At 36.1% G+C, this 25,091-nt stretch overlaps 1 protein-coding gene across 1 annotated transcript in view; it reads left to right on the top strand.

The window, feature by feature from the left end:
- Positions 1-25,091, top strand: part of ubr3 (ubiquitin protein ligase E3 component n-recognin 3) — a 202,964-nt gene that overhangs the window by 56,370 nt on the left and 121,503 nt on the right. Inside the window, 10 exon segments of the mRNA XM_052029328.1 lie at positions 1,810-1,899; positions 4,136-4,264; positions 4,418-4,470; positions 4,842-4,975; positions 7,952-8,039; positions 11,372-11,511; positions 13,792-13,888; positions 17,339-17,480; positions 18,424-18,528; positions 23,615-23,782. Of these exon segments, the coding sequence (XP_051885288.1) occupies positions 1,810-1,899; positions 4,136-4,264; positions 4,418-4,470; positions 4,842-4,975; positions 7,952-8,039; positions 11,372-11,511; positions 13,792-13,888; positions 17,339-17,480; positions 18,424-18,528; positions 23,615-23,782 (1,146 nt within the window).

Here is a 25,091-nt window from a genome sequence, read left to right as displayed (position 1 = left end):
AGGAATATTGTGTACAGTTCTGGGCACTGCACAGTACATGGATATATTGGGTCAGATTTTCCACTGCCCTGAAGTTGTCAGTTACCTATGCCCTGTACCCTCCTGTTTCTTGCAGTGTGGCCAGGACCATGCAAGCTATTGCTTGCAGGCTGTCTCCCAGTTGATTAGTCTGGTCAAGAGAAATGCAGGGTCTATTGCAGTGAGAGTGACTTCTTGCATTGGCTAAATGCCTTTGGTAGCTGGTAGGACCTGCCCCCAGCTTGTCATTTGCAAATATTCATAATCACTTATTAAAAAACAGTTAAAGTTAAAAGACTAAAACAATGCACATTTTAAAAACAACAGAATCACACAATAAAAGATTTTACTTAACTTTCTCTCATTTGTTTCCATGGGCTGGCTGTGTTTGTGCCAAATTAACTTGATGCAGGTTTGGACCTGGGAAATCCGCAAATATTTATGGGGACTCTGTTAGGACGGCACAGGTGTTCCACACTCTGTTTAGTTGAGATTTCAGGATGGTAGTAAATCAGTTATGAACATATCTGCTAGCAAACGCTGGTGGATCTCAGTAAAAACTTGGAGAGCATGAAAAGCAATTTCACCAGATGATTACCATGATTTCAGGGTGCAAATAGATTTATATAATTAAATATTTATTCCTGTGAATATAGTACCTAGGATTAGGGGATAACTTGATTGAGGTTTCAAGATTTTGAAAATAATTGATGAGACAAATGGATACTTCTCCCACAGGTGGAAGACGTGAGCTAAGGGGACATAACTTTGAAATTGGAGCCAGGCCATTTGGGGAAGTAGATTGGAATTTTTTTGCTGCAGTTGTACAAAACATTGGTTAGACCGCACTTAGAGTATTGTGTACAGTTTTGGTCGCCATACTATGGGAAGGATGTGGTAGCAATAGAGAGTGCAAAAAAGAATCACTAGGATGTTACCTAGAATGGAGGGCTGTAGTTGTAAGGACAGATTGGATAGGCAGGTTTATTCTCTCTGGAATGTAGGAGGCTGAGGTGTGACATTATAGAGGTTAATAAAATTGAGGGATACAGTTAAGATAGATGGTCAGAATCTTTTTCCCTGGGCAGTGGAGTCTAGAACTAGAGGGCACAGGTTTAAGGTGAGAGGGGAGAGATTTAATAGGAACCTGAGGGGCAACCTTTTCACCCAGAGGGTGGTCAGTACATAGAATAAGCTGCCAGAGGAAGTGGTTAATTTAAAAGATACTCGGACAGGTACGTGGATAGGAAAGGTTTAGAGGGATATGGGGCAAATGCAGGCAGATGGGACTACCTTAGATGGGAATCTGGTTGGCATGGACCAGCTGGCCTGAGGGGCCCGGTTCCATGCTCTATAACTCTGTGAGTCTATAATTCAAGAAGGTTCATCTCCCGCTTCTCAACAGTATGAGGAATAGGAGGTATTGTTAGATGTTTCTGTATCACTATTTATTTAAAAAATAATTATTAACCTACTCCAAAGGTGATAAACTACCTAATAGCATTGATGGTCATCCAGTGGAGACTTACTAAATCTTTATAATTGTAGCATGTAATATGTTTCATGTACATTTGTGACGGCAGGTCAAAGGCAGCATCTCTTAAATTGGTTTAACTAATTTCTGTCTAAACAAACTTCAAATGATAAAAGTACAAATGAAGTACTTGATAATTTATAATATACTATTCAATGTCCATTCATCCATTATTTACAAAAAGGTGTAAATTTAAAGTACATTTTCAATATACTTGGGTTTCTATAATATGTGTTCATGTTTTAAACAACTTATAGGCTGTTAGATGCCAACAACTGGATCTCGATTCACTTTTACCAGATCAAGAGATGTTGATGAAAATGATGGTTCATCCACTTCAAATTCAGGTATTTCCATCTCTCTTTGTTGCATATTGAAACTCTTTGTCAGCGTCTTTAACCTGCATGTTATGTCTCTTGAAGTTCTAATTACACTTCTGGCTGTATATTTTCTGCTGTACTTTTTTTTTCATTTGTTGAAAGTTTCCAAGTGAAACCTTGGCAAATTGGAACTTAATGGGTTTGTGAACATGTAAAGAAAACAGTTATGAAATTGCCTACTACCGTGGCCTAATGAAAAATGGTAGATAAGACAATCACTTAGGAAAGCAAAAAAAATCAAAGAATAAAAGCCATCCAGAAATGTAATCTTGTCTGCTGTTTTATTCTTAAACTGAAAGTTTTATTCGATGAAGTGTTTTGACCAAAAGCACTTCAAATAATGTATAACAGTGAAAGATGAGAACATTTGACCAAATCTATCAAATTGATTTTTTTTTTTGTATGTTTTCCAAAAATTTCATAGAAGTCTTTATTTTAAACAACCTGGCTTCAACAAGATTGAACAGGGTTTTTTTTCTCAGAATCATAACTGTGCATGCAGTTCATAGATTTTTGCAGGCAGATACAAGTGGCATATTCTCTGGATTTTCCAAGTGCAAGCTTTGTGTTCTCAACCAGAGATAGTTTTTCTATGCTGCTTGAAGTTTGAGTGATTTTTGAAACCAGTCACAGAAATCACAGAAAATTATGGCAGAGAAGGATGCCAATGTGTTCCTGCCAGCTTTAAAATAATGCTATTTCAAATAACTCTCTATGTGTACCCCAATAAGCATCATGTGTTAAACCAGGCAATTTTTAAATGTTTCCACCACCAACTCAGGCAGTTATGTTCTAGATCCTTGCCATTCTAGATCCTTGCCATTCTTTGGGGTGGTGGGGGGGGGGGGTTTTCAACAACTTCCAGCTAATTCTTATAGTAATTATTTTAACTCTATGCCTTGGTTCATTAATGACTCTGCTAAGGATAAAAGGTTCTTTGAAATTCATCTTATTCTGGCTTTTCATAATTTTAAAAACCTTAGTTAAGTGAACCCTGTGCCTCCTGTTTTTCAAAGGATGTGTTCATAGTCGCTACTCTTAACAACCTAAAATACATGTTTATCTACGCCAGCCCATTTGTTGACTTCCAAAGATCCTAAACTGCTTAATAGGATAAACATAAAGAGAAGAAGCATAGAATATACTATATTTTCTTCTTCTTTGTCTACTTGCTCTGATGTCCTTTTAGAAACCATACTAATTGTTTCCACTTTCACACCGTGGCTATCTTTTTGGTTTCAAATAATTCCAAACCTTTCCTTTGCTACTTTCTTGCTCTGTTTTTATAAAACATTGAGTTTAATTTCATTTTTCTTCGTCAGTACCTTTGCCACACACCTATGTTTGCCTTATAAGTTTATTTCCTAATCGTATCCGCACTTTGTACATTTTTAGAATTTCTGCGGTATTGGGCGTTTGATATTTGTTCTTGCATTTTTCTATTCTGTATTCTCATTAGCACCCAAGGCAGTCAAGATCTGGGGGACAAATATTGGGAGCATTTTGGTTTTGAACCTTCACTAGTACCCCTGAATGTCTCATTGCTTTGGCTCTTATTTTCTTTTAAAAGTTACTGCTTCCTGTACACTTTCAACAGATTTCTCAGCCCAGTAAATTTGGCATTGCCCTATCTGAGAATTTTTAATCCTGGTTTAACTTTATTTTTTCCCATAACTATGCTAAATCTACCTGATGTGGGACATTTTCCAGAGAAACCTGAGAACCTCCAGGCATTGATGTGGTGTGAGTTTGAGAGAAAGATGTGTATTAGCTGAAATGTTCTGATCTTCTGTCTGAAACAGGCTGAATCCTTTGGGAGGTGGCTCTATTCTTCTTCCACTCTCCCTGGAATTTGGAGAAACTATCCGGTTATGCATCAAAATTTTGGCCCCAAAATAAATATTTTAGATAATTGGTTGTTCTGAACTTTGAAAATAGGCATACATTATTTTTATTTACATGTTTCCATGTGCACTTGAACCTATTACTGCCAATTTTATAATTTACAAGTACAGATTTTAGATGTTGGATTTTTACAGTTGTAGAGACGTGATTGCTTTAGGATTCTTAATTCATTGGTCAGTTTGGTCCATGTTGCTTTGAAATGATATCAATGTTACTTTTATATGCAAGTTACGTAACTTTTTCCCTTTTCATAATGGGTATTAAAGACTAAGAGGCTATTGTACTTCTTTTTATTTAGGCTAGCCTGTCAGAAATACACAGCAATATGTGGGTTAGAAATGGCCTACAGATTAAAGGACAAGCTATGACTTATGTGCAGTCCCACTTCTATAATTCTATGATTGATCCAGATATCTTCCTTCTGCAGGTATGGATATATTTAATCTTTTGAGGCTTGCAGTAGTTTAAGTTTAGTGTATTTGGTGGAATTTTGACTTAAAATTGTTAAAGTCCACCTATGTAATGATTTAATTTTGCCTAAGAAAATTAATGTTGGAATATCATACATTTTCCCCATTAGGTTTGTGCCTCCAGACTTGATCCAGATTATTTTGTTTCATCTGTTTTTGAAAGGTAAATGCAGTGTTTTTTGTTTGAAATCTTGAATTTTTTATTTGCATAACCATCAGAATGTAACTTTGCAACTTTATGCTTGTGAATTATTTATGAGTACAAAGATGTTGAGAGATATTCCAAGAAAACTGATATAAAGGCACTTGTGCTAAAACTGGAAGAGAGAGAACATTCTGGGTCTGCATTGTTCTGTTCTTAGCCTGTGTTAATGGTGAGAGCCAGGAATTGCCATCCGTGGATTTCTTCTGTAGATAAAGTTTGATGCATTTGAGAGATGTTATACATGTTATGATTGTTATAGAATTCAAGAGGCAACGCTGTTTAAATGAATAATTATTGATTTATCAAAGTAATCTTGTGACTTCATCTAGATTTAAAGTGGTGGATCTATTGACGATGGCATCGCAGCACCAAAATGGAGCACTTGATCCAGAACATGAAAGATCTATGCTTGAGGGTGCCTTAACTTTCCTAGTCCTTTTACTCAGTCTTCGTATTCACTTAGGTAAGGTCTTACATTTTACATATTTCTATATACCAAGGGAGATTTCATTTGGGAGATCCCCTTTGTCTCAGACTGCGGTCTAGTTTCTGTTATCCTTAGCCTTCATTCTGAATTGGAACTTCAAAAAGTTTAAAGAAACACCTCTATGAATTTTAGTTTTGCATTTCCACAGCAGAATATCCTGGAAGGAAAAGGGGTAACATTAAGAACTCCAATGTCATGGTTTAGGTCAAAACCAATGATGTATGTTTAAAAGGGTTTATGTCTACGGGCAGAGTTTCGGAAGCTAAGAAAGAGATTTAAGAACAGAATCATGTTTACCCCACCCCCAAACACGTCACACGAGGTGTAGGTGTTGCCACTGATTTTCTTGTTACTTAGATATTTCTGTTGTCCTCAAGAAAACAACAGAAATTGTTTATCACAGGGCTGAACCAGATTGTAATTGGGACATCAGGGTTAGTTAAGCCCCTTTCACATTGTATTTTCTCTGTTGTCTCATCACTCAGCTAGGCTGTAAATATTCTGGAAAGTGTTGAAGGTGTGACTTCTACATGAGAAAGGAGAGTGGGACAGAGCACCAATGATTTTAAATGCAGGAGCCTACCAATAAAAGTTGTCAGTATCAGTCAGGATGTATATATAAAAAGATTTGTCATTTATGGGCAGAGTTTCAGGAAAAAAAGAAAAAGGACAGGATCTAAAAAATGATAATGTTTAGATAAATTTGACTGCCAGCTGGGTAAAAACAGAAATTTAATATCGGTCATTGTTAATGATGAACAGATGTAATCAAGTATCTTCAGCTAAAAGTGCAACTTTTTCACTTTTGCAGTTACTAGTGTCTGGTAAATTTACTTCACATCGTATGGCATTAAAAACTGGCCCCATTCAGCAGAATGGAGGTTTGCTTGGGTTCAGGTTCACATGAAAAATACTGGTAAACAAAAGTAATTACCTTCTTCAGCAGAAAATCTAGTCCTTATTTAGCCACCAGTTATTCCTAGCCCTAGAAACTTGTAATAATTATATTTAGAATATAATAGAAATGTTCTGCTTCTCCAAGGTTGGGCATATGCAAGCTTCAGGATTGGATACTTGAAAATTGCAGCACATGTGAACATGATGTTTGGACTTGTACGTACCCCTCCCTTGTATGTTTATTCATACTTTATTTTAAAGTTATCTACCAATTTATTTCTATTTGAAATAAACCCACCTGGCAGTATTTAGCTTGAGAATGGTGATGGGGTTGGGAGTAGTTATATCTTCACCATGGTGTGTCTCAAATTATTACTTGTTGCTCAGCAGTCTAAGTCTTATCATTTGGGTGTGATGAGTGTTATAAGTGATGGCACGAAACAGAAGAAAGTGTCTGGGGAATGAGACATCTTAGGGATACAGTTTTGACAGGGTTATGTACATTAGGGTTTTGAGAAATGTTCTGGATCCTGGAAATAACGTTGAGATATAGTCAGAAGAATATTGCAGGAAGTAATATCAACTTGTGCTTTGCATGAGGGGAACGGAAATTGAAAGCTGCAAAGATATTTCTGACAGTGCATAGTATGGAAGAAAGTTGATAGGTCCAGACTTAGATGCAGGTTTCTCAAAATCAGCAATACCATCAGTACTACAAGATGTTTCTATGATTTGTCTTTGGAGATAAGTGGGGGCAAGTTTCTGTAACTAGTCAGGAATTACAGGTTAGACCTTATTCCAGTAAACAAAATCCAAGACCTGTATTGGCCACAAATAGCAGAGGCCCAGGTGATTCTGTTTGCTCGTTGCAATTTGCCAATGTGATTGTTAAAACACCAACAAGGAAACAAATGGAATACTGATGTGTTGTGCCAGGGTCCAGGATTTTTAGTAGGTACCTTCTTGAATACATCAGCCATGTTTTGACAGAATAAACTCTTGTCCAGAACTTGGTTAACTACTTTAGGTCTACTCAGTCGCTTCTTTATAGAAGTGACTTGTATCATCCTTCTGAAATGTCTTGTTGTTCTTTTTAAAAAATACCAGTTTTCTTTAGGAATAAAATAGGCCTGGCCCTTATTCTATTTGATGGAGTCTTTTGTATGAGCAAGAGGTATGCAAGAAGAAAATACCTTGAGTCAAACCAAAACTGAAGTAGCTAAAGCCAATGCTGAAGACCCAGCTGGGAAAAAAAAGAATATATGGAAGACCACGGAGAGAATTTATTGATTTGGGGATTTTTTTTCTTTTCTTTTATATACACAATAAATCTTTTTCTTTCCTTTCTTTTATATTATATTCATCTACTAAGAGATCGTGAGATCTAAAGATTTTAAAAAATATTTTATTCTTTATGATTATCTATGCCATGATTGTTCTCTTGATCTCTTTGTATTACATGTACAATCATCAATGTTATATATTAATATGTATTAATTTGGAAACTAATAAAAAGATTGAAAAAGAAAGAAAGAGAATTAAATTGCATATGAATTATGCACTGGTATCTGTATTTTTGGCCAACTTATTTAGTTAGAAGCCATACTGGCAAATTATTTGTTCAGCCCCATCCGAAACTAAATATTTTGTTCACACACACTTCTGATGTTTTAATTTTAATTATTCTTTGTCACCTCGGCAAGAGTTTCCATTTGTGGACATAAAAGCATATCAAGTAGAATTACAGGCTCATCAAAAACTTTGGTCAAAACTCAAGGTACCTAGATCATGTTGTCACCTTTCAAAATAGCTTGTTGAAGAGCAAGAAGTGTGAAAATATTTTTTGTTCACCACATTCTGTAAATACCAGATCTCTCTGAGCTGTGATAAATTTCATAGCATTATATTTTTATTTAGCCAGACCATTTCATTTTCTGTTTTGTGCTCTATAATGTTGTGCAGTAATGAATTATGTCAAAAATGACAACTTATATTTGTATTCATCTGCAGATTTTTTTTTAAAGTGCCTTAATATTTTATTCATTTTCATTTCAGGGATGACAGATGATGAGATCCTGAGGGCAGAAATGGTGGCACAACTCTGCATGAGTGACAGAACACACAGTACATTATTAGACTTAATATCCTTTTGAGGCCATTCTGAATTTGGTATTATGTAGTTTTGATATAGCTAATTAAAACTTTAGCTTCACATGTTATAGCGACTAGTTTTCTCAGTGTTCTGTGCATAATTTTTAAGGTTTGCAAACTGTTGAAGTCCAATAATTGAATATCAAATTGGTTGTACGGGAGATAGATGACTGAACTTGTGAAATAATTCTAGTCAGTCTGCTGTTGGCATTGCTCAAATTTAGAATGCATTTTTCTTGGATAAACTATTCCAGTTAACATGATTTTTTTTTGTCTGGTATTAGAATTTACTGGGATTCTTGTACAGAGTCCAGCAGTCTTGTGGGGGAGCAGATGCCACCATTATATAATTTCAATTACCCTATTTCAGATCATCAAGCCCCCACCTGTGTTCTCATGTATACTTCTTCCTAAATCTTGCCTTGTATTTGCCTAATTGCCTTCAGATGGCTCCTCCTACAACTTCTGCTGTTATTTGGTGTCAAAGCATCAAGCATTATTGTTGATTTTGCTGACTTTTTAGAAGTTTTAATAAATAGTAAAACTAATATCTCATATTATTCAAAATACATTTTAAGTAATTCCTCTATTTATGAAATAAAAGTATCTCCTAACCAAAAGCATTTAGATGAGTTTTTAAAGCTGATAATTAAAATTTTGAACAAAATTACTCCCCCGTGAAGCTTGCAGGAATTGTATGCACGTACAAGGCTTGTAAGGTAACAAATGTTAAAAGTTTAGTGTCTCTGGCATATACTATAAGTACTGTCTTAAGATCTCTGATGAATTTAGAATAGCGAGTCAGCATTTGCACACCTCAGGCCACCAGATGGCACTGTGATGCAGTGCTACAAGATCATAAGGAAATATGCTAGAATAAACCATCTTAAACCAAGTACTAACGGGCTGGATTCTCCTGAGAAATGATGGCAGCTCCAAATGGAACAACATATATTTTCTTCTTGTATGTACTCAGAAGCTTGGGGTTCTTGTGCTAATATGTGTGACTATGAATGTTCCCAATACCCTTTGTTTGCTGAGGTCTTGCAGAAGGTGTTGTTCCATTGGCCTCCTCATGGGAGTCCAGTGTGGCAGTGCTTACATCCTTTAGTTCTCCAGTATTTGTTCTGGAGAATCTGCCAGATATACAGTATCTGTACTGATCGAATCTTGCGCAGTGTTCATTTAAACATAGAAGAATGGGTCCAAGGAAGAAAGTTAACTTGTAGGTAATCTTTTTTCTAATCATTAGAGATTACTTAAAACATTTAAAAATTGTTGTAAAATATGCAAATTTTGACAGTTATGACAGCTCGCTAAGCAGTTATGTAGGCCAGGCTTGCTTTAGCATTTTATGTGCTGATATTTATGTCCAGAAGGCTTGCTGGTGAGTTTCAAGGAAATTACCATTGTAAGTGCTACTGAAGGTGAGTAAGGATGGCAGTCGCTGAGCAGTGTGCGTGTATGGCTTGTTGCTATCAGGAAATTTTGGAACATTGTTTTTGCACTTAATTTTAGTGCCTTTTTATTTATGTAGTTTTTCGACTCTGTTTTGGACCTTTAATCTTCTTGGGAAGAGGGAAGACATGGTGTTCTGGAGCTGGAATGATCGATCCCTCAACAACTGCAACCATCTTCCTTTTGGGGAGATAGAACTCTAATCACTGAAGTGTTTTGTTGACCATTGACTTCAGTTTTATCAGGACTTCTTGATGTTCTAATCAGTCAAATCCTGCCTTGATTTCAAGGGTTTCCCCTCTTTCTTAAAGGAAAACAAAGTATTGGAAACACACAGCAGATCAGGTAGCATCTATGGCAAATTAACATTTCAGGTCTGGGACCCTTCATTAGAACTGAGAGACAAAATAAGTTAGTTTTAGGTAGCAGAGAAGATAGGGGAAGGGGATGGTTGGAACAAAGGGAATATCTTCGATAGAGTGAGACTGGATTCCTTAATATGGCAGCTAAGGAGCAGTAAAGATCAGATTAAGCTTCTTTGTCTGTGTAGGGTGTTGCTAATGATGAGGCTGGTGGACATATATATGTTCTGATACAAACAGGAAGAAAGAGTGAGTTAGCTAAAGTTGAAGAATTTAATATTGACTCCTGCCTTCTGTAGCATTGACTCCTGCCTTCTGTAGCATACTGAAAAATGAGGTGTTCCTTAAGCTTGCATTGGGCTTGATTGTAACAATGCAGAAGGCCACCAAAAAAAAGATCTGAATGGGAGTGAGATGGTGAACCAACTAACCAACCGGCTGCTACCAACTAATAATTTGTTTTCTCTACCCATGTTCTGATGATCTTAGATATAAATCATTAATTATTTCTCTTTCCACATATACTGAATGTTTCCAGCATTTCTGTGGTTATTTTGGATTTCTGGCATCTACGGTATTTTTTTGATCTTCTTTCCATCTTTTGAATTCATTTCTTTTGGCTCATTCTCAACCAAGTGTTTAGTGCTAACAAAATCTAATCAGTGAGCAGATTATAGGTGAGTAAGTGCTACTTTTGGCTGTACCCTCCATCACTTTGACTGAAAGGTAATTAGCAGGATTGGATTTGTCCTGCTCTTTGTAAACATGACATAGCTGAGCAATACTTAACATTATCAGTTAGATGCCAGCTTTCTAATTACTGGAATGGAGTGTCGGTGCAGCTAGTTCTAGTAAACAAATTGTGACTACTACAAATGGTGTTGTCTAGTCCTGTGGCCTTTCCTGTATCTAGTACTTTAAACCAGTCATGTAGAGTTAATAGAATTGGCTGAAGACTGGCTTGTTTAATACTGGAGATCTCTGGAGGAAGCCAAGAAGGGTTATCCACTTGGCACTTCTGGCTAGATGTGATTATGAAAAGTTTGAGCCTTATCTTTAGTATTCTCATGCTGGATGCACCCATTGTTAAGGGTGTGGTGTGTTCTGGACACCATCTTCTCCTGTTAGCTATTTAATTGTTCATCATCATTCACATGGAAGGACTTCAGGCTTTGACCCGATCCACTGATTGTGTGATTCCTTAGCTCTGTCTATTGCATGCTTCATTTGCTGTTTAGTACATGTACACATGCATCTCAAAGAAGGTTTAAATACTGAAGTAAGGTTTATGAAACAAGGTAAATCAACAATTTACTTTTGCTAAGATGTTTAGTATTTGCTAAGGTCTTGAGAGTGTCATGTATTTTTAAAAGAAAGATTTATGTTTAATAACAACTTTTTAGTTTTTTTATTACTGCAAAAATGTCTTACTGTAACTTGCATAATGTTTTTCATAATTTTATGTTTATGCTGATGTGTTGTTTTCTTAACTAAGTTTGTACATTCCTGAAAATCCCAACCCAAAGAGTGGTATTACGCCAGGTAGCTACTATTTTGAAAACATGCTTTCAGCTGTAGCTGATTTTAAAGCCCCAGTATTTGAACCAGGAGGTTCCATGCAGCAAGGGATGTACACGCCTAAAGGTATATCATAGTGCTTTGAGTTTTATTTAAAATATTGCTGATACTGAAGAGAAATTTTTACATGTGTTACGCATTCTTGGGCCCCCTTACAAGTAGCTATTGCAGATTACTGTTAGAAGCTTTCTAAAACTCAAATGCCTTATAGCATTTGGATGTGCTTGTCTGCTTATATTAGCATGATTTTCCTTTCCTGAATAAAATTGGAATTTTTAAAAATAAAACACCTCCTGATTTATTATTTTGTTAAAATAACTTAAATATATTTTGTTGTAGTTACACAAGATGAGCATCATGAATTTGAGGCAAAAGTTTTTTTCAAAATATGTGGCAGCATTTGGGGCAATGGTTTTCTTAGGTTGCACTTTTATTTAAAATAAAAAATCCTGTTTTGAGCGGTAAGACTTGAATGCCCATAGAGAAACATGTTCTGACATTATTTCCATCATTTAGACAGAAGATGGCAGTATATGCATTCAGTTCCAAATGCTTAAAATGCAAAAGGACTAATTTTAAAGAAGTTCACTAGTATTATCATTTATTATCTGCTATTGTTAAGAAGTATTTTAATTGCTCTCTTAATTTTTGAAGAATTAACCCAAGGTTGGTTCTATTAAGTGTAAAGAGAGGTTAGACAAACTTGGATTGTTTTCTCTGGAGTGTTAGAGGCTGAGGGGTGACTTGATAGAAGTGCATAAAATTATGAGAGGCATAGATAGGGTAGATAGTCTTTTTTAACCAGGATGGAAATGTCAAACACTAGAGGGCGTAGTTTAAGGTGAGCTGGTGGGGGTGGGGGGGGGGAGGATTTTAAAGGAGATTTCTGAGGCAAGCTTTTTTTTATGCAGAGAATGATGGGTGCCTGGAATGCATTGCCAGAGGAGATGGTAGAAACAGATTAAAATAGCAATGTTTAAGAGGCATTTCGACAGTCACATGAACAGGCAGGGAATAGAGGGAGACAGACCATGTGCACTCAGATGGAATTAGTTTAGATTGGCATTAAGATTGGTGCAGACATGGTGTGTAATACTGTCTCTATACTTATAAAATTAAAATGGCTTTCATGTTTGCACCTGATTGTTATTTAACAATCTTGCTGGATGTACAATTATTGGCCAGTTCACGGAGGAAAAATATTATTGCAGAAATTGATATCAAATATATGACCACATAGTTGATGAATGGGAGGAAGTATGGAATTGTATCCCTCCTTTCATGATGCACAGAGTTAAAAGGTTTAGCAAGCATGGGAGAATGGTTATATTTGTATTTAATGTATATTTGAAGTTAGTTTCAGAAATTAATAAAATAGTTGCCACAGATATTTAGTCTTGAGTAATGCAGTGTACCAGTAATACCTATGCCAATTCCAGATGTTTTTTTCTTTAAAAAAAAGTTAGTTTTTTTAAATATTTGTTAGTCCTATTGAGAATTTTTAGAAGTATTTTGGGAGTTTCACAACATTTTCTTGCTTTGCATTAAATGATTCACATTCTGATTATTTACGTTCTATAAATTAAATGTTTTTGAAAAATTACTTGTTTTTAATTATCCTTTGCTCATTGACATTAGATAAATATTGATTTTTTTTAAGAGGTTATGCAAACATTTGATTATTTTATGGAATGAAATCTGTTCTCTAGAATGCAAGTGACTAGGTTGCTATGCATCTGCCTTTGTTTTGCATTACCCACTGATGTCTTTGATTTGGGCATTTTTTATGTTTATTGACAGTATGTTAATCGAGAGGTCAATCAAAAGGAAGCACTTGCTCAAACATTTTTATCCAATTTGTAGGACAGCTTTTTATGTGGAGCAATTAGTTCAACAGAAAAGTATACTTTTTGGTTAACATAGATTATTTCATGTTCGTTTGAGAAATACATGGTTGTAATTGATGCTCCCTATTATTGCAAGAATATTGTAGTTGATGCTTCATTGTTATAGTTCTCCTGGCAGAAATCTTTCTAAGGCCATAATATCACCTGGTACAATGAAGTTCAGAGATATTGGTAACTGTCAGTGACTATACTGATATACCAATATTGTTTCCTTAGATTCTACTTTGCTCCCAGGAAGAATAAAAGTTATGGTGATGTTGCACCTATCTCTACTGCTGTTGCATTTGGTTTTTTGTACTTTCTTGGTGCTCCCCATTTAAAAAAAATACTTTCAAAAGAACACACATTTAGGTTTAATAAATTTTTTCATAGAAAATTTTAGTCATTTTTTACAAAAATACTTGGTATATCTATTAATATGTTTCTGTCCTTTAATCAGCTGATGTCTGGAATCTTGAGTTTGACCCAATAATGGTGATTCTAAGAACAGTATATCGCAGGGATGTTCAGTCTGCAATGGATAGATACATGGGATTGTAAGTATCTTTTTAATTGTATGTTCAGTATTGTATGGAACTGTTTCAATAAATTGAGGCAGCACAAATCATTATGACACATGGTATTTGCAATATTTTGGTTCTGATTGAACATATCATCACAAAACTAGAAATGCAAGTTTATTAAGAAAATTTATGTACAATTTTATGTTTTTTTTCTTTGAACTTAGAGATGTTACCATAAAGCATATTGGTAATATGATGGAGAATAGGTTGTGCACACTATTATGAAGTAATTTTGCATTTTTGTCTCAAAATTACTATTCCTGCTGACATGACATTACTAAAGATGGAATAGTAAGCACTTCACTCTAACCAGTGTATCTCAGAATATACCTGTAGATCTCAACCAGGCTTTGAAGTTAAGTAAGCAAATAGTAAAAACTGTGAGCGTCGTTTGTAGCTTTTCAGTGATAAACTTGCATTGCATGCTGTGCTTTTCTGTTTGATTGTAGTGATCAGTACAAATTGGGTATGCTGTTCACATTCTGGAAAAAGTAGAAGAAAAAAGCTGAACTTCCAACTTGTTTTGCTGTGCTGCATACTGTGGAATGAAAACTAACCAATTTTTGGGCAACACATACAAAAGGTACTGGAGGAACTCAGCAGGTCAGGCACCACCTATGGAGAGAAATAAACAAAGTTTCAGGTCGAGACCCTTCAGCAGTGCTGATGAAGGGTGTCGACCTGAAACGTCGACTGTTTATTTCTCTCCATAGATGCTGCCTGACCTGCTGAGTTCCTCCAGCACTTTTTATGTGTGTTGCTCAAGATTCCAGGATCTGCAGAATCTCTTGCGCCTCAATTTTTGGGCAATTAACTCTGTGTTGTACTTCCAAGAATCTGTTTGTATCAAGAAAAAATCAAAGCAGTGGGCAAAGTGAAATAGATTCTTCATAACCATTGAATCCTCACTGCTGTCAATATTTCCACTAATCCTGTTCTTGGAACCTGTTAAATCGAATGCTGTTCTTATGGAATTACTGGGATTCCAACTGAACTTAGTGGTTAGACCAGAGAAGTTTTCGCTTGATATTTAAAGAAGTATGACTTCAGAGCAGATAGGAAACTGGCATGTTTTAAGCTGCAGTCAATGGTGGTTTAGTGGGGAGAACAAAGTTACTAACAGTGATAGGACAGAAACAAACAGAAAATGGATGACACAGATTGGCATCAACTGAGAGAGGATGAAGATGGCTTGTATTGGTTGGTAATCTGTCTGGAGAGGTAAATAGAGAACAGGGAAGTGCAGGGAAAGAAATTGTGGAATCATGAGATACAGAACATAGCAATTGATGGAAATCTGGGGATAAAAGGGTAATGTGGGAAAGCCCAGTAGGTCAGGTGGCATCTGTAGAGAGAGGAAAAAACAGGTACGTTAGAATTGGCAAGGATTGAGAAGCAAGAAAAAACTGCAGATGCTGGAAATATGAACCAAAAACAGTAAATATGGGAAATGTGTAGCATGCACAAAGAGAGAAACTGTGCTAATGCCTCAGATCGATGAACCACCCTCGTGCATCTTCTGTTTTTTTCAGATTTACAACATCTGTAGCAGTTTTCTTTTTGTTTGCTTTGACAACCCCGGTTTGGAGGCAGCTCTTATGGTACCTGTGCAATGCTTCTGTGTCTGGGTACCTAACGTAGACAGGTGTTCATGTGAGTTCTTGTCCCCGATCAGTCAGACTTTAACCTGATGTTCTGGGTGGAGAAGAGAGAATAATGAAGACCTGTGTAAGGTGACTGCATCCTGAGTATTGCCAGGATACTGGACATGGACCTGCATGGATTTCCATTTGGTCAAAGGCAATTTGCATTTTTGAAAATATCTTATATAGAGGGCATTGTTTTATGGGGACACATGATAAGCTACTTAGATTCTGTTGAAGTGGAAATGTAGCAATTCCTACAAAGTATATTGCATGCTCTATTTGTCAGATTATATAATGAAGATGATCAATTTTTTTGTTGCTTTGCAAACAATATACCTCAGGCCATCTGAATTGCCATATATGCAGAAACAATGAGAACGCTTATTGACCTTGTATGCACAATACTGAAGTGAGGTCAATGCATTGTATATTGGGGTGATGGTAATCTTGTGACATACTGTACAATTGTGTCTTAGTGCTGTACTGTGATTCTTAGTTGTGTACTTGATTACTGCCTTCCAAGATAATTGGAGTTTATTATTACATTGATCCTGTGAAGGAGGAAATCTGGTTCTTGCCTGTCTTCATAATGTAAGTGCAGTTTCAGCCTGCACTGTTTCTTGTAACTTGAGTAGTTCCATTTGTCTTGTTGTCTCTGCTCCACTTCATGTTGCATTTTCAAAAGAAACAACTGACTTATATCCATTTTACAACAAAGGAAGAAAATCTCAAATCAAAAATGGGTCATCACACTGCTAAATTTGCCATAGAAGTGCCAGATTTATGCTTAAAGAATAGGTGCAATGTTGAAATTCAATTCCTTTTATCACTTAGAGCAAGGTGAATCAAAAGCTAGTTACATAAAGAAGCTGATTGGCAAATGGACCTACTGAACCGTTAGCGTATTAGCAGATGCAGCTTCTTTATCATGCTCATGACTGATTATTCCCTAGAGAATCTGATTATCAGGGAATTGAGGCCAAGTCATGTGGATTTAGTTGCATGACTTTTGGCATATAAAACAATTAGTTATGATTAGTTCAGTTAACCACTGCATTCTGATGAATTTCACCCAGTTGCAAATGAAGGCATTCCACTGAAAATTAATTTTTTTCTCTTTTCAGCAGCGTTTGCTTTTGTGATGTGACAATTGGTATAGCCCCTTTTAAATATTTCTAGAGAATTAAATGCATATTAAAAGATGGCAGTCATATTCAGACAATAAGAGCAGAATTAGGCCGTTTACTTGGTAATTCCTTTGGATTTATTTTGCCTTAAAGCTGAAATAGTCTATCCTTTTTAAAAACAGAGTCCCTAAGTTCATTTAGCCTCGAAATGGAGCTGCAAAAGAGTTGAATGTTGTCTAAAGGGTAATGATGAGAATTTTTGCCAGCAAATATCATTGAAGGTTTTTTTGTAATATTTTACCAATGCTGAATCAAGCTGTTGAGATTTTTGATATATATAGCCAGTCATTTTGACAAAACATTGCACAGATTTTACACTAGAACAATTTAATTCTAAGTTCAACAGTTATTCCCCAAGGCACATTTGAGCCATTCAAGGCAGGTGGAAACCGTGTTCTGTAGTTGATATCTTTTCACATTTCTAATAGATATGTGCTACTTTGTTAATTATTTCCATTTTTTTCTTGCAATAATTAGAAACAAAATAAAATACACTTTTATTTTCTTCCTTGCTTAGCTGTGATTTCTACTGATTTATGTATATTTTGCCTTTTTAAATATTATATGTTATCATTGTATACTCTTGACAGCTTAAAGCAGACTGGAAAATTTAATGGTAATCCATGGCCACCATATCGGGAGAGAGCACGTTTAAATCCCAGCTACAAAGGTCTAATGCGAATATTGCACTGTAAAACTTTGCACATTGTGCTGTTTACTCTTCTTTACAAGGTAAATAATAGACATGCAAGTGTAATATCGATTTATAACTCAGCATAAAATTAAGGTTGAACTTCATGAGGCCATACTGTAACTGGTGAACTGCAGGTGGTCCCCAGGTTATGTAAGGGTTCCAGTCCTGAAAATTGTCCGTAAGCCGATTTCTCTTTGTCAGAAACACCTGTTTTCTATAGTAATCCATATCGTATTGCTCTTTATACTTGCTATAATGCTTTCATTTCATTGAATAATCACCCTAACACTACCCACAATTAAAATAATAGACTATTATTGAGTTATTAAGTATTGAGTTATTAATGAATACCATGAAGAATATTACTATTATTAGCCTGAAAAACGCTGAAAATGTATGGGCAAATTTGTGTAAAGTCGGATTTCCGTTAAGTCAGGTCATTTATAACCTGGGGAGCCCCTGTACTTTATAAGTTACATGTTGATGTTAATGCATCTTGTCCTCTGGTCCCATCCTGAGAACATGTTCCACCTCTGATCAATGTTGCCAGGCAATGACAATCATAAGAAATTATAGTTGAATTTTGTTAGACTTCAAATATTACAAAAGGCAGATTGGTTTGTCACAGTTATGTAAATAAATTCAAGTCCTTGTTTTGGGTCGATAAATGCTTTGGTGACTATTTATATTTAGTGGCTTTGGAGTCTCTATTTTTAGCTGCTTGAAGCTTTATTGTAAATTGGCGTTCATCACCCTGCTTTAAATCTCAATTTTTTTTAAAATTTCTTGTCTGCATCTGGTAAGTTAAATGGAATAATATTTCTCAGTGCTGTATGGAATAGCCAAAGTAGTCTATAATCTTTTATAAAATGGAGAAATCTTCACCAATCCTGCTGATATTTTATTGTTTGAATCTATTCAATGAATTAAACATTGAAAAGGAGTAAATGTTGGTTTTTGGATTGTGGTTTACTTTTATAGATATCAATGGATCACCAGAACATGTCTGAACATATACTGTGTATGGTATTAAACTTGATTGAACTGGGCCTTGACAACTTACCAGAAGAAACAGTTGAGGAGGAGGTGGGTGAAATCCCTGAACAAAAACTTCAGAAAAGCCTATGTGCATTACCAAGCATTTTAGAGTATTAAACCTGAATGTGGAACATAATTTGTTTGCTCTATGTACGTTTGAAATTCTGAGCTTTTGATCATGTATAGTCTAACATTTGGAGACAATGGTTTTTTTGGTTCTGATGCTGAAATGTATAAATCTACTAAGTATGACTTAGAGGAAAAGAGTAGTGGATCAACCTACCTTATCATACAGAGGAGATGCCTTGAGTAAAACTGATGTTTTGTTAAGTAGCTCCAATAACACTCCAGTTTGTGAAAGCTTAGCTGTTTAATTTTTGTCTTAAGAGACTTCTAGTTTTAGAATTAAATTTTCTTAACTCAGCATCTCCTTGTGTTACAAAAGATATCCAGGCAGCTTGCAAGAATGCAGCTAATGGCTATAGCAAATGTTGATTGAAGATGCGTAAATCACCAAAGAGACTTCCCTTTTTCTTTTCAACTCCTTTTCTGAAGAAATGCCTGGTCTCTTTCAGTAACTTTCCTCAGCTAAAATTAGGGATTTAGTGATTTGGAGGATTGCTTGTATGAATCTAGTCCTGACAAATTATTTTCCATTACAATGCCTCTTGTGTCATGCATAGTCATAAATTTTTATCCAATTGCACTATACAGATGACTCCTGCTGTATTGGGGGGGGGGGGGGGGGGGGTTGCATTCCTAGAAAATCCACCCCACCTGCATAAAGCTGTGATGAGCTGCTGTCTAAGCTTGAAATTGTTAATTTATTAGTATTGTTACAAACTTTCTATATCAGCAGTTTCTTATAAGTGTGCATATCTACTATAATCTGGAATCTGTAGGTTATCTGTGAAATGCTCTCCATGTATTCTGAGGAACACTTTTTTTTCTTGTAATAATCTGCCTGTAGGGTTCAGCTCAGCACTGAGTTAAGCAACAAAGTTTTATTAAAATTGTGGGCCTTACAATGCAGCCAAATGATTTGCAGGCCAAAGCAATTAGTAAACATTTATTGCTGACTAATTGGTGATTTAGAAATAGAATATATCAAAATTAAAAATAGACCTGCATTGATTAGTAATCTGAGGTTAAAAGTATCCAATTTTAGGTTATTAGAATCTTCATCGATTTAATAAACTAAAAGCTCTTTTTTGACATGGCAAATATAGCTCATTTCATCTTTTAAAATTTCAGTTTTTGTTGTATCTTTTGAGCATGAAGGGGACTTTATCCTCTGAGTAACCAAAAATTAAATAAACTATACTCTGGTGTTAACTCTCAGAGTTAAGAAGAGTGGCTATGAATCTCTTTGCCTTGGGGTACTTGGACAGGTGGCATAACTGCTTGTTTTATAGTTGATTACCTTTGATGTCCTCAGGCAACTGAGCAGGTGTTCTGAGTCAAATGTACAAATCCCTTCAGCCAACAGAAATGGGAAATTGTCCATTAGAAAATTCAGCAGCTCTTTTTTAAACCCAAGTTTGTTCTGTACAAAAAAAAATTCAGGCATAAAAATGTGCAGTGGTTAGAAAGAATAGTGATCTACAATGCTATTTCAGTGTTCTCACACTGTTGGACTGCTACCATGCATTCCTCTTAAAATAGAATGACAGTTAGAGTTTTATCTGAAAATACCTTGGGTACAGTGGCAAATTTTATAAAAACATAAAGAACAGTAGTGTGAGCAGGCCCTTCAGCCCCTCGTGCTTGTTCCGTCATTCATTAAGATCACGGCTGATCTGATCATTCAACTCTGCTTTGCTGCCTGATTTCCATACTCATAGATTCCATATAAACTAAAAATCTAACTAATGTAGGTAGATTTTATGTAGCAACTTCAATCTTGTAATATCATTGTAAGGCATTTCAGGGAAGTGCAGGGGAAAGTACATGGAACAGCTAATTATCAGTTGCACTTTTGTATATCATGCAGCTTTGAGATTAAGAAACATAGACTTGCAGCTAGTCTAATGTAGTCGAGGGGAAATGTGTACAGATTCATTCTTGACTCATCCAATAATGCAACAGCACATCCTAGACCTGGACAAGGTCAAGGCTTAAGCTGATGAGTAACATTTGTGCCACACAGATCTTAAGTAGTGATCATGTCCAACAGCTAGCTGTTTTTTATCCACAGTGATAATGAACTTCAGTAACAATGCAGCTACAGGGGGAGGTCAGAAGCAGGGTATTGAGCAATGAGTGGTTTACCTCCTGATTTTGCAAAGCCGCCTCATTGTGAAATCCTAAGTGTAAAATAATACTATCTATTCATCTGCCTGGGTGCAGTTAGAACATTTATTAATTTCAAGACAGAGTGGTACAATTGATGGTGCCCTTCTCGCTGGCCTCAATCTACCTCTTCCATCCTTATAAAGTGACTTCAGAACCATTACATTTGGTGGGATATACCTGATGTCCTGATGCTCATTGTTCGCCACATTTGGAATTAGTGGAAGTATTTATTTTGTAATTAATAATATGCGGATGCAGTATACTGCAGGTTTTGCTGGGTAGTAGTAGTGCTGACATGGAGGCTAATCTTCTGCTGACTCTTGAGATAATGGCCACCTGCCCTTGGACCATTAGTGTTTTCTTACAGTTAGACCTTGTGTGTAATTTTCCACTGGGAGGCTGATTTCCACCAAATTAGTGCGTTGTAATGCAGTGCTGGGGTTCATTCTGTGTAAATGTTTCTCTCCTCTTAGAGAAAAGTTCTGATACCTGATGAAGCCTTACCCCCAACCTTAGCATTTGTCAAAGCAAGCTCTGAAATTGAATGCTTGTGAAAGTCTTTACTATTCAGAAACATTCAGGGGAAAAAAGGTTGGAACACTTAAAAAAAAATAAAATGAAAGAACGCACACACACTGACACACAGAGACGCATACTTTGAGAACAAGGAAATCTCTAAGTTCACACTGCCTTTTGGGGTTCCAGAAGAAGCCTAGTGGTGCAGCAATAGGCAGGTGCCATAGCAGAAGATATTTTGCTGCACTAATTAACACTTTTTGTGTTCCTGACTGTAACTGAGATCAGTGTTAGAATAATTAAATGCAGGTAATGGTTCTAATCCTATTTCATGATCCTGCAAAAAAATGTGCAGTAAAATTAACGGCAGTATGTATCTACAGTAACCTAAACAATGGTCTTTCAAGATGCTGTATTTTTTTTACTCTTCTCTGTAGCTGGGGGGAACAAGAATGAGTGCTCCTCCTGGCTCCATAGGCATGACTCTGGGCCATTGCCAGCAAAGGCTTGCCCGCATTTCCCTGTATCAGCTACAAGATTCACCAGTAGCACAGCAGCTCTAAGTTGAATCTAAATGTTGGATGGACATGGTAGCTCTGGATTCTTGATTCACAGTGGTAGCTTGCTTGCTTTTTGAGACCTAATTTTGATTGAGCCTCAGGCTGAAGCTTCTGGTATGCACTGAACTTCTGCTTCTTATAGTGCATAAAGAAAAACTCCTCCACTTCCCCCCTTCTCCCCCCCCCTGCCCCCCCACCTCCCTGAGAATGGTTTGGATAACTATTCCAGGGGAGTGAAATTTGTGTCTGTGGACGCTTTTGCTCTTTTGGCTAGAGTAGTTCATTTATTTCCCTGCAAAATTATTAAATTGGAATGTGAAATGTGAATTGCTGAAGAAGAGTTAAAGCAAATTGATTAGGGAACCATTTTTCGAGCCTTTTTCTAAGCTGTGTTTATTCATTTTTTATTGTTCAGTATTCTATAAAGTGACAAATATGGCTAATAATAACATTCCAACAGATCAGTTTTATTGTGGTATCATTAAATTTGATAATTATTGGATCCCATTTCACTAGTGCACATCAAGATCTGGCAAATGGGTCAGTTTAAATGAAGTTTGAAATTAAATTAATTTTTTTGGAATATACATAATGATATGAAAATGTTTCACTGTTTGGTGATTTGATTCTTTTATTTTTAATTGTTGGTGGATTTTCATTCAGATTGATTACTTACATTTTTGTAGGTTTATAGAAACTTGATTTTGTTTCATGCATTCACTACCTATTTAAATTCTATTTGTTGGTTGACTTCAAATCAATGGCAGTGAAATGTTGACCTTGGATTTCCCATTATGAGGTGTGTATTAAAAATCTTACAAGGTGGCTGGGCAAGATAAGTGGACTTTTGTTTTTTTTAAATATTGTTGGTATTTTAGGGGCTTAAAGGACAAAGGAGAAAGTTGTATAAAACCCATAGGGTGGGGAAGACAGACTCAGCAGGAGGACTATTTTCAAAATTGGAGTATGCTTTTACCATATTTTAGCCCTTCTAAATATGCAGAAGAATGTTTTAACTGGAACTAGAGATGAGAGACTTCAGTTATGTTAAACTTCCTGACTTGTTCTTGAAACAGAGAGGCTAGGAGGTGATTCAATTGTGGTAGTTGATGGTGTTCAATGTCATAGATGTTCTGAGTACACAATGGTCAGTAATCAGAGAACATAGATTAGAAATATGAAAGACATTGACTGCAGAATAGTGTTTCTGCTTGCCTTGATTGACCTAAGGTACAAAGCTGTCATGAAGAAAACAATTTTTAATTAGAGAACTACTATGATCTGGAATGCACTGCCAGCATTATGGAAGTAGTTTCAAAAATGCTGTAACTTTCAAAGAAGAATTGAATAAATGCTTGAAAAGGTGATGTGGAGGAAATTGGAGGTTATGAAGAAAAAACAAGGAAGTGGGACTAATTAGTTATGTAGCTTTAACAAAAGGTTGGCACAGTCATGAGGGTTGCTTGCTTCCTCCTTTTCTGTAAGATTCTGTGATCAACCTCTGAGTATCAGCGAATCAGAACATGTACAGAAATCCCAAAGTCTTTGTTACTTTGTGTCATCATCACATAGTAAAAGTGACTGTTTTGTTGTATTGGAACTAAAATCTGGCCATTTTTCCCCCTCGTTATTTTTGTTCGTGCAAATCCAAAATGATCCCGTTCAATTTATTTCGACTGTATCATAACATTGCAATTCTCATTCATGTTTATTTGTCTTTTCTGAGAAAATTTAGCTGATTACACAATTAACTCTCCTCATAGGAAATGTTTGGTGAAGAGCGATGTTCTGATAGTTGGTTTCATGGAACCAACATAGCAACGAATCTGCATCATATCATTAACCATGTGCGAGTCAGGGTTCCGGAGACTGCACCTGAAGTGACCCGGGAGCCACCTGCAAGCACAAGTTCAGATGCCACTTGTGTACAGGTTAGTTTATACAAGTTGAGAGGCGTTGATTATGTATTTTCAAATAAAAAATACTTTTGCAAGTGTTATCCTTTACAGTTTACGTTATTTGCATGTTCTGTGCATTATAATGCATAGCCTATAAAATAAATTTCCTTTGTGTGTAATTTATACTCACAAGTTACCTTCTAGGCGTTTCAGCTTTATGTAAAATGACACTTCAATTATTCAGCATCTTGTTCCTTTTTCAAGGTGATAACTTACATTGAATGATCTGCTGGAGACAGAAAATGACAGGCCTTGGTTGTGTATGTCTTATCTGTTGTACTGTACATCAGAGCATAATAGTCAAAGGAACACCATTTATACACTAAAAAATATAGTAATGGTTCAATAGTGATCAATGCATCATGTATTCTTGTATGGAACTAATAATTGATGATCAAAAGATTAGAATGACAAATAAATCCAGCAGTCTCAGTTATGTCCTCAAGTTGAAAGTCCATTCTTTGTATTCACACAAAACATTGATTCCATATTTCTAATTTCCTTAAAGTCACTGAGTGCTTTTGCATCCAATTTGAAACTGTAAATCTGTTACATCAGCCCTCTAATAGGGGTCACAGTGGTGCAGCTAGTAGAGTTGCTGCCTTGCAGCTTCAGTGACTCGGGTTCGATCCTGACCTCTGGTGCTTTCTGGATTTCCTCCAAGACATGCAGGCTGGTAGGTTAATTGACCTCTGAAAATTGTCCCTAGAATTTAAGTGAGTAGTAGAATGTGGGGAGACTCAAATGGAGTTAGTGTAGGATTGGTGTAGATGGCTATTTGACAGTCAGCATGGACGTGCAGTGAGGGGCCTATATGACTCTGAGTAAAATTTGATAGAGGCTTTTGACCAGCTTGTTTATTTTTTGAATAAGATATGACAAAATTAAGTTGGTAATTAGAATTGATCTTCAACAACAATCTTTTTGTTTCTGTAAATGTGATAATGATGTCCTTAATTCTTGTATCTAGGATGTGGATGTAACTTCATTAGTATATGATCCTTTTTTTTTAGGTATAGTGGCAACTTGTGGTAGGTAGCATTCTTAAAGTAGTAATGTATCTAAGGCAATTCACTAGAGCTTCATCAAACATAATTTAGCACTGAATCATTTGAAGAGCAAGTCACCTAAAGACCGTCTTGAAGAGGGAGATGGAGAGCTTAACAAAGAATTTCGAGAGCTTTTGGGCCTTAACAGCTGAAAGGATTTCACATGGTGAATGATCCAAATATGGACCACCTCTATTATGAACTTTGGGCCAAATTTAGTTTGCACAATTTCT

The sequence above is a fragment of the Pristis pectinata genome, chromosome 1 (assembly GCF_009764475.1).
Source record: "Pristis pectinata isolate sPriPec2 chromosome 1, sPriPec2.1.pri, whole genome shotgun sequence".
NCBI lineage: Eukaryota > Metazoa > Chordata > Chondrichthyes > Rhinopristiformes > Pristidae > Pristis > Pristis pectinata.
This window is presented reverse-complemented; position numbering and strand designations above follow the sequence as displayed.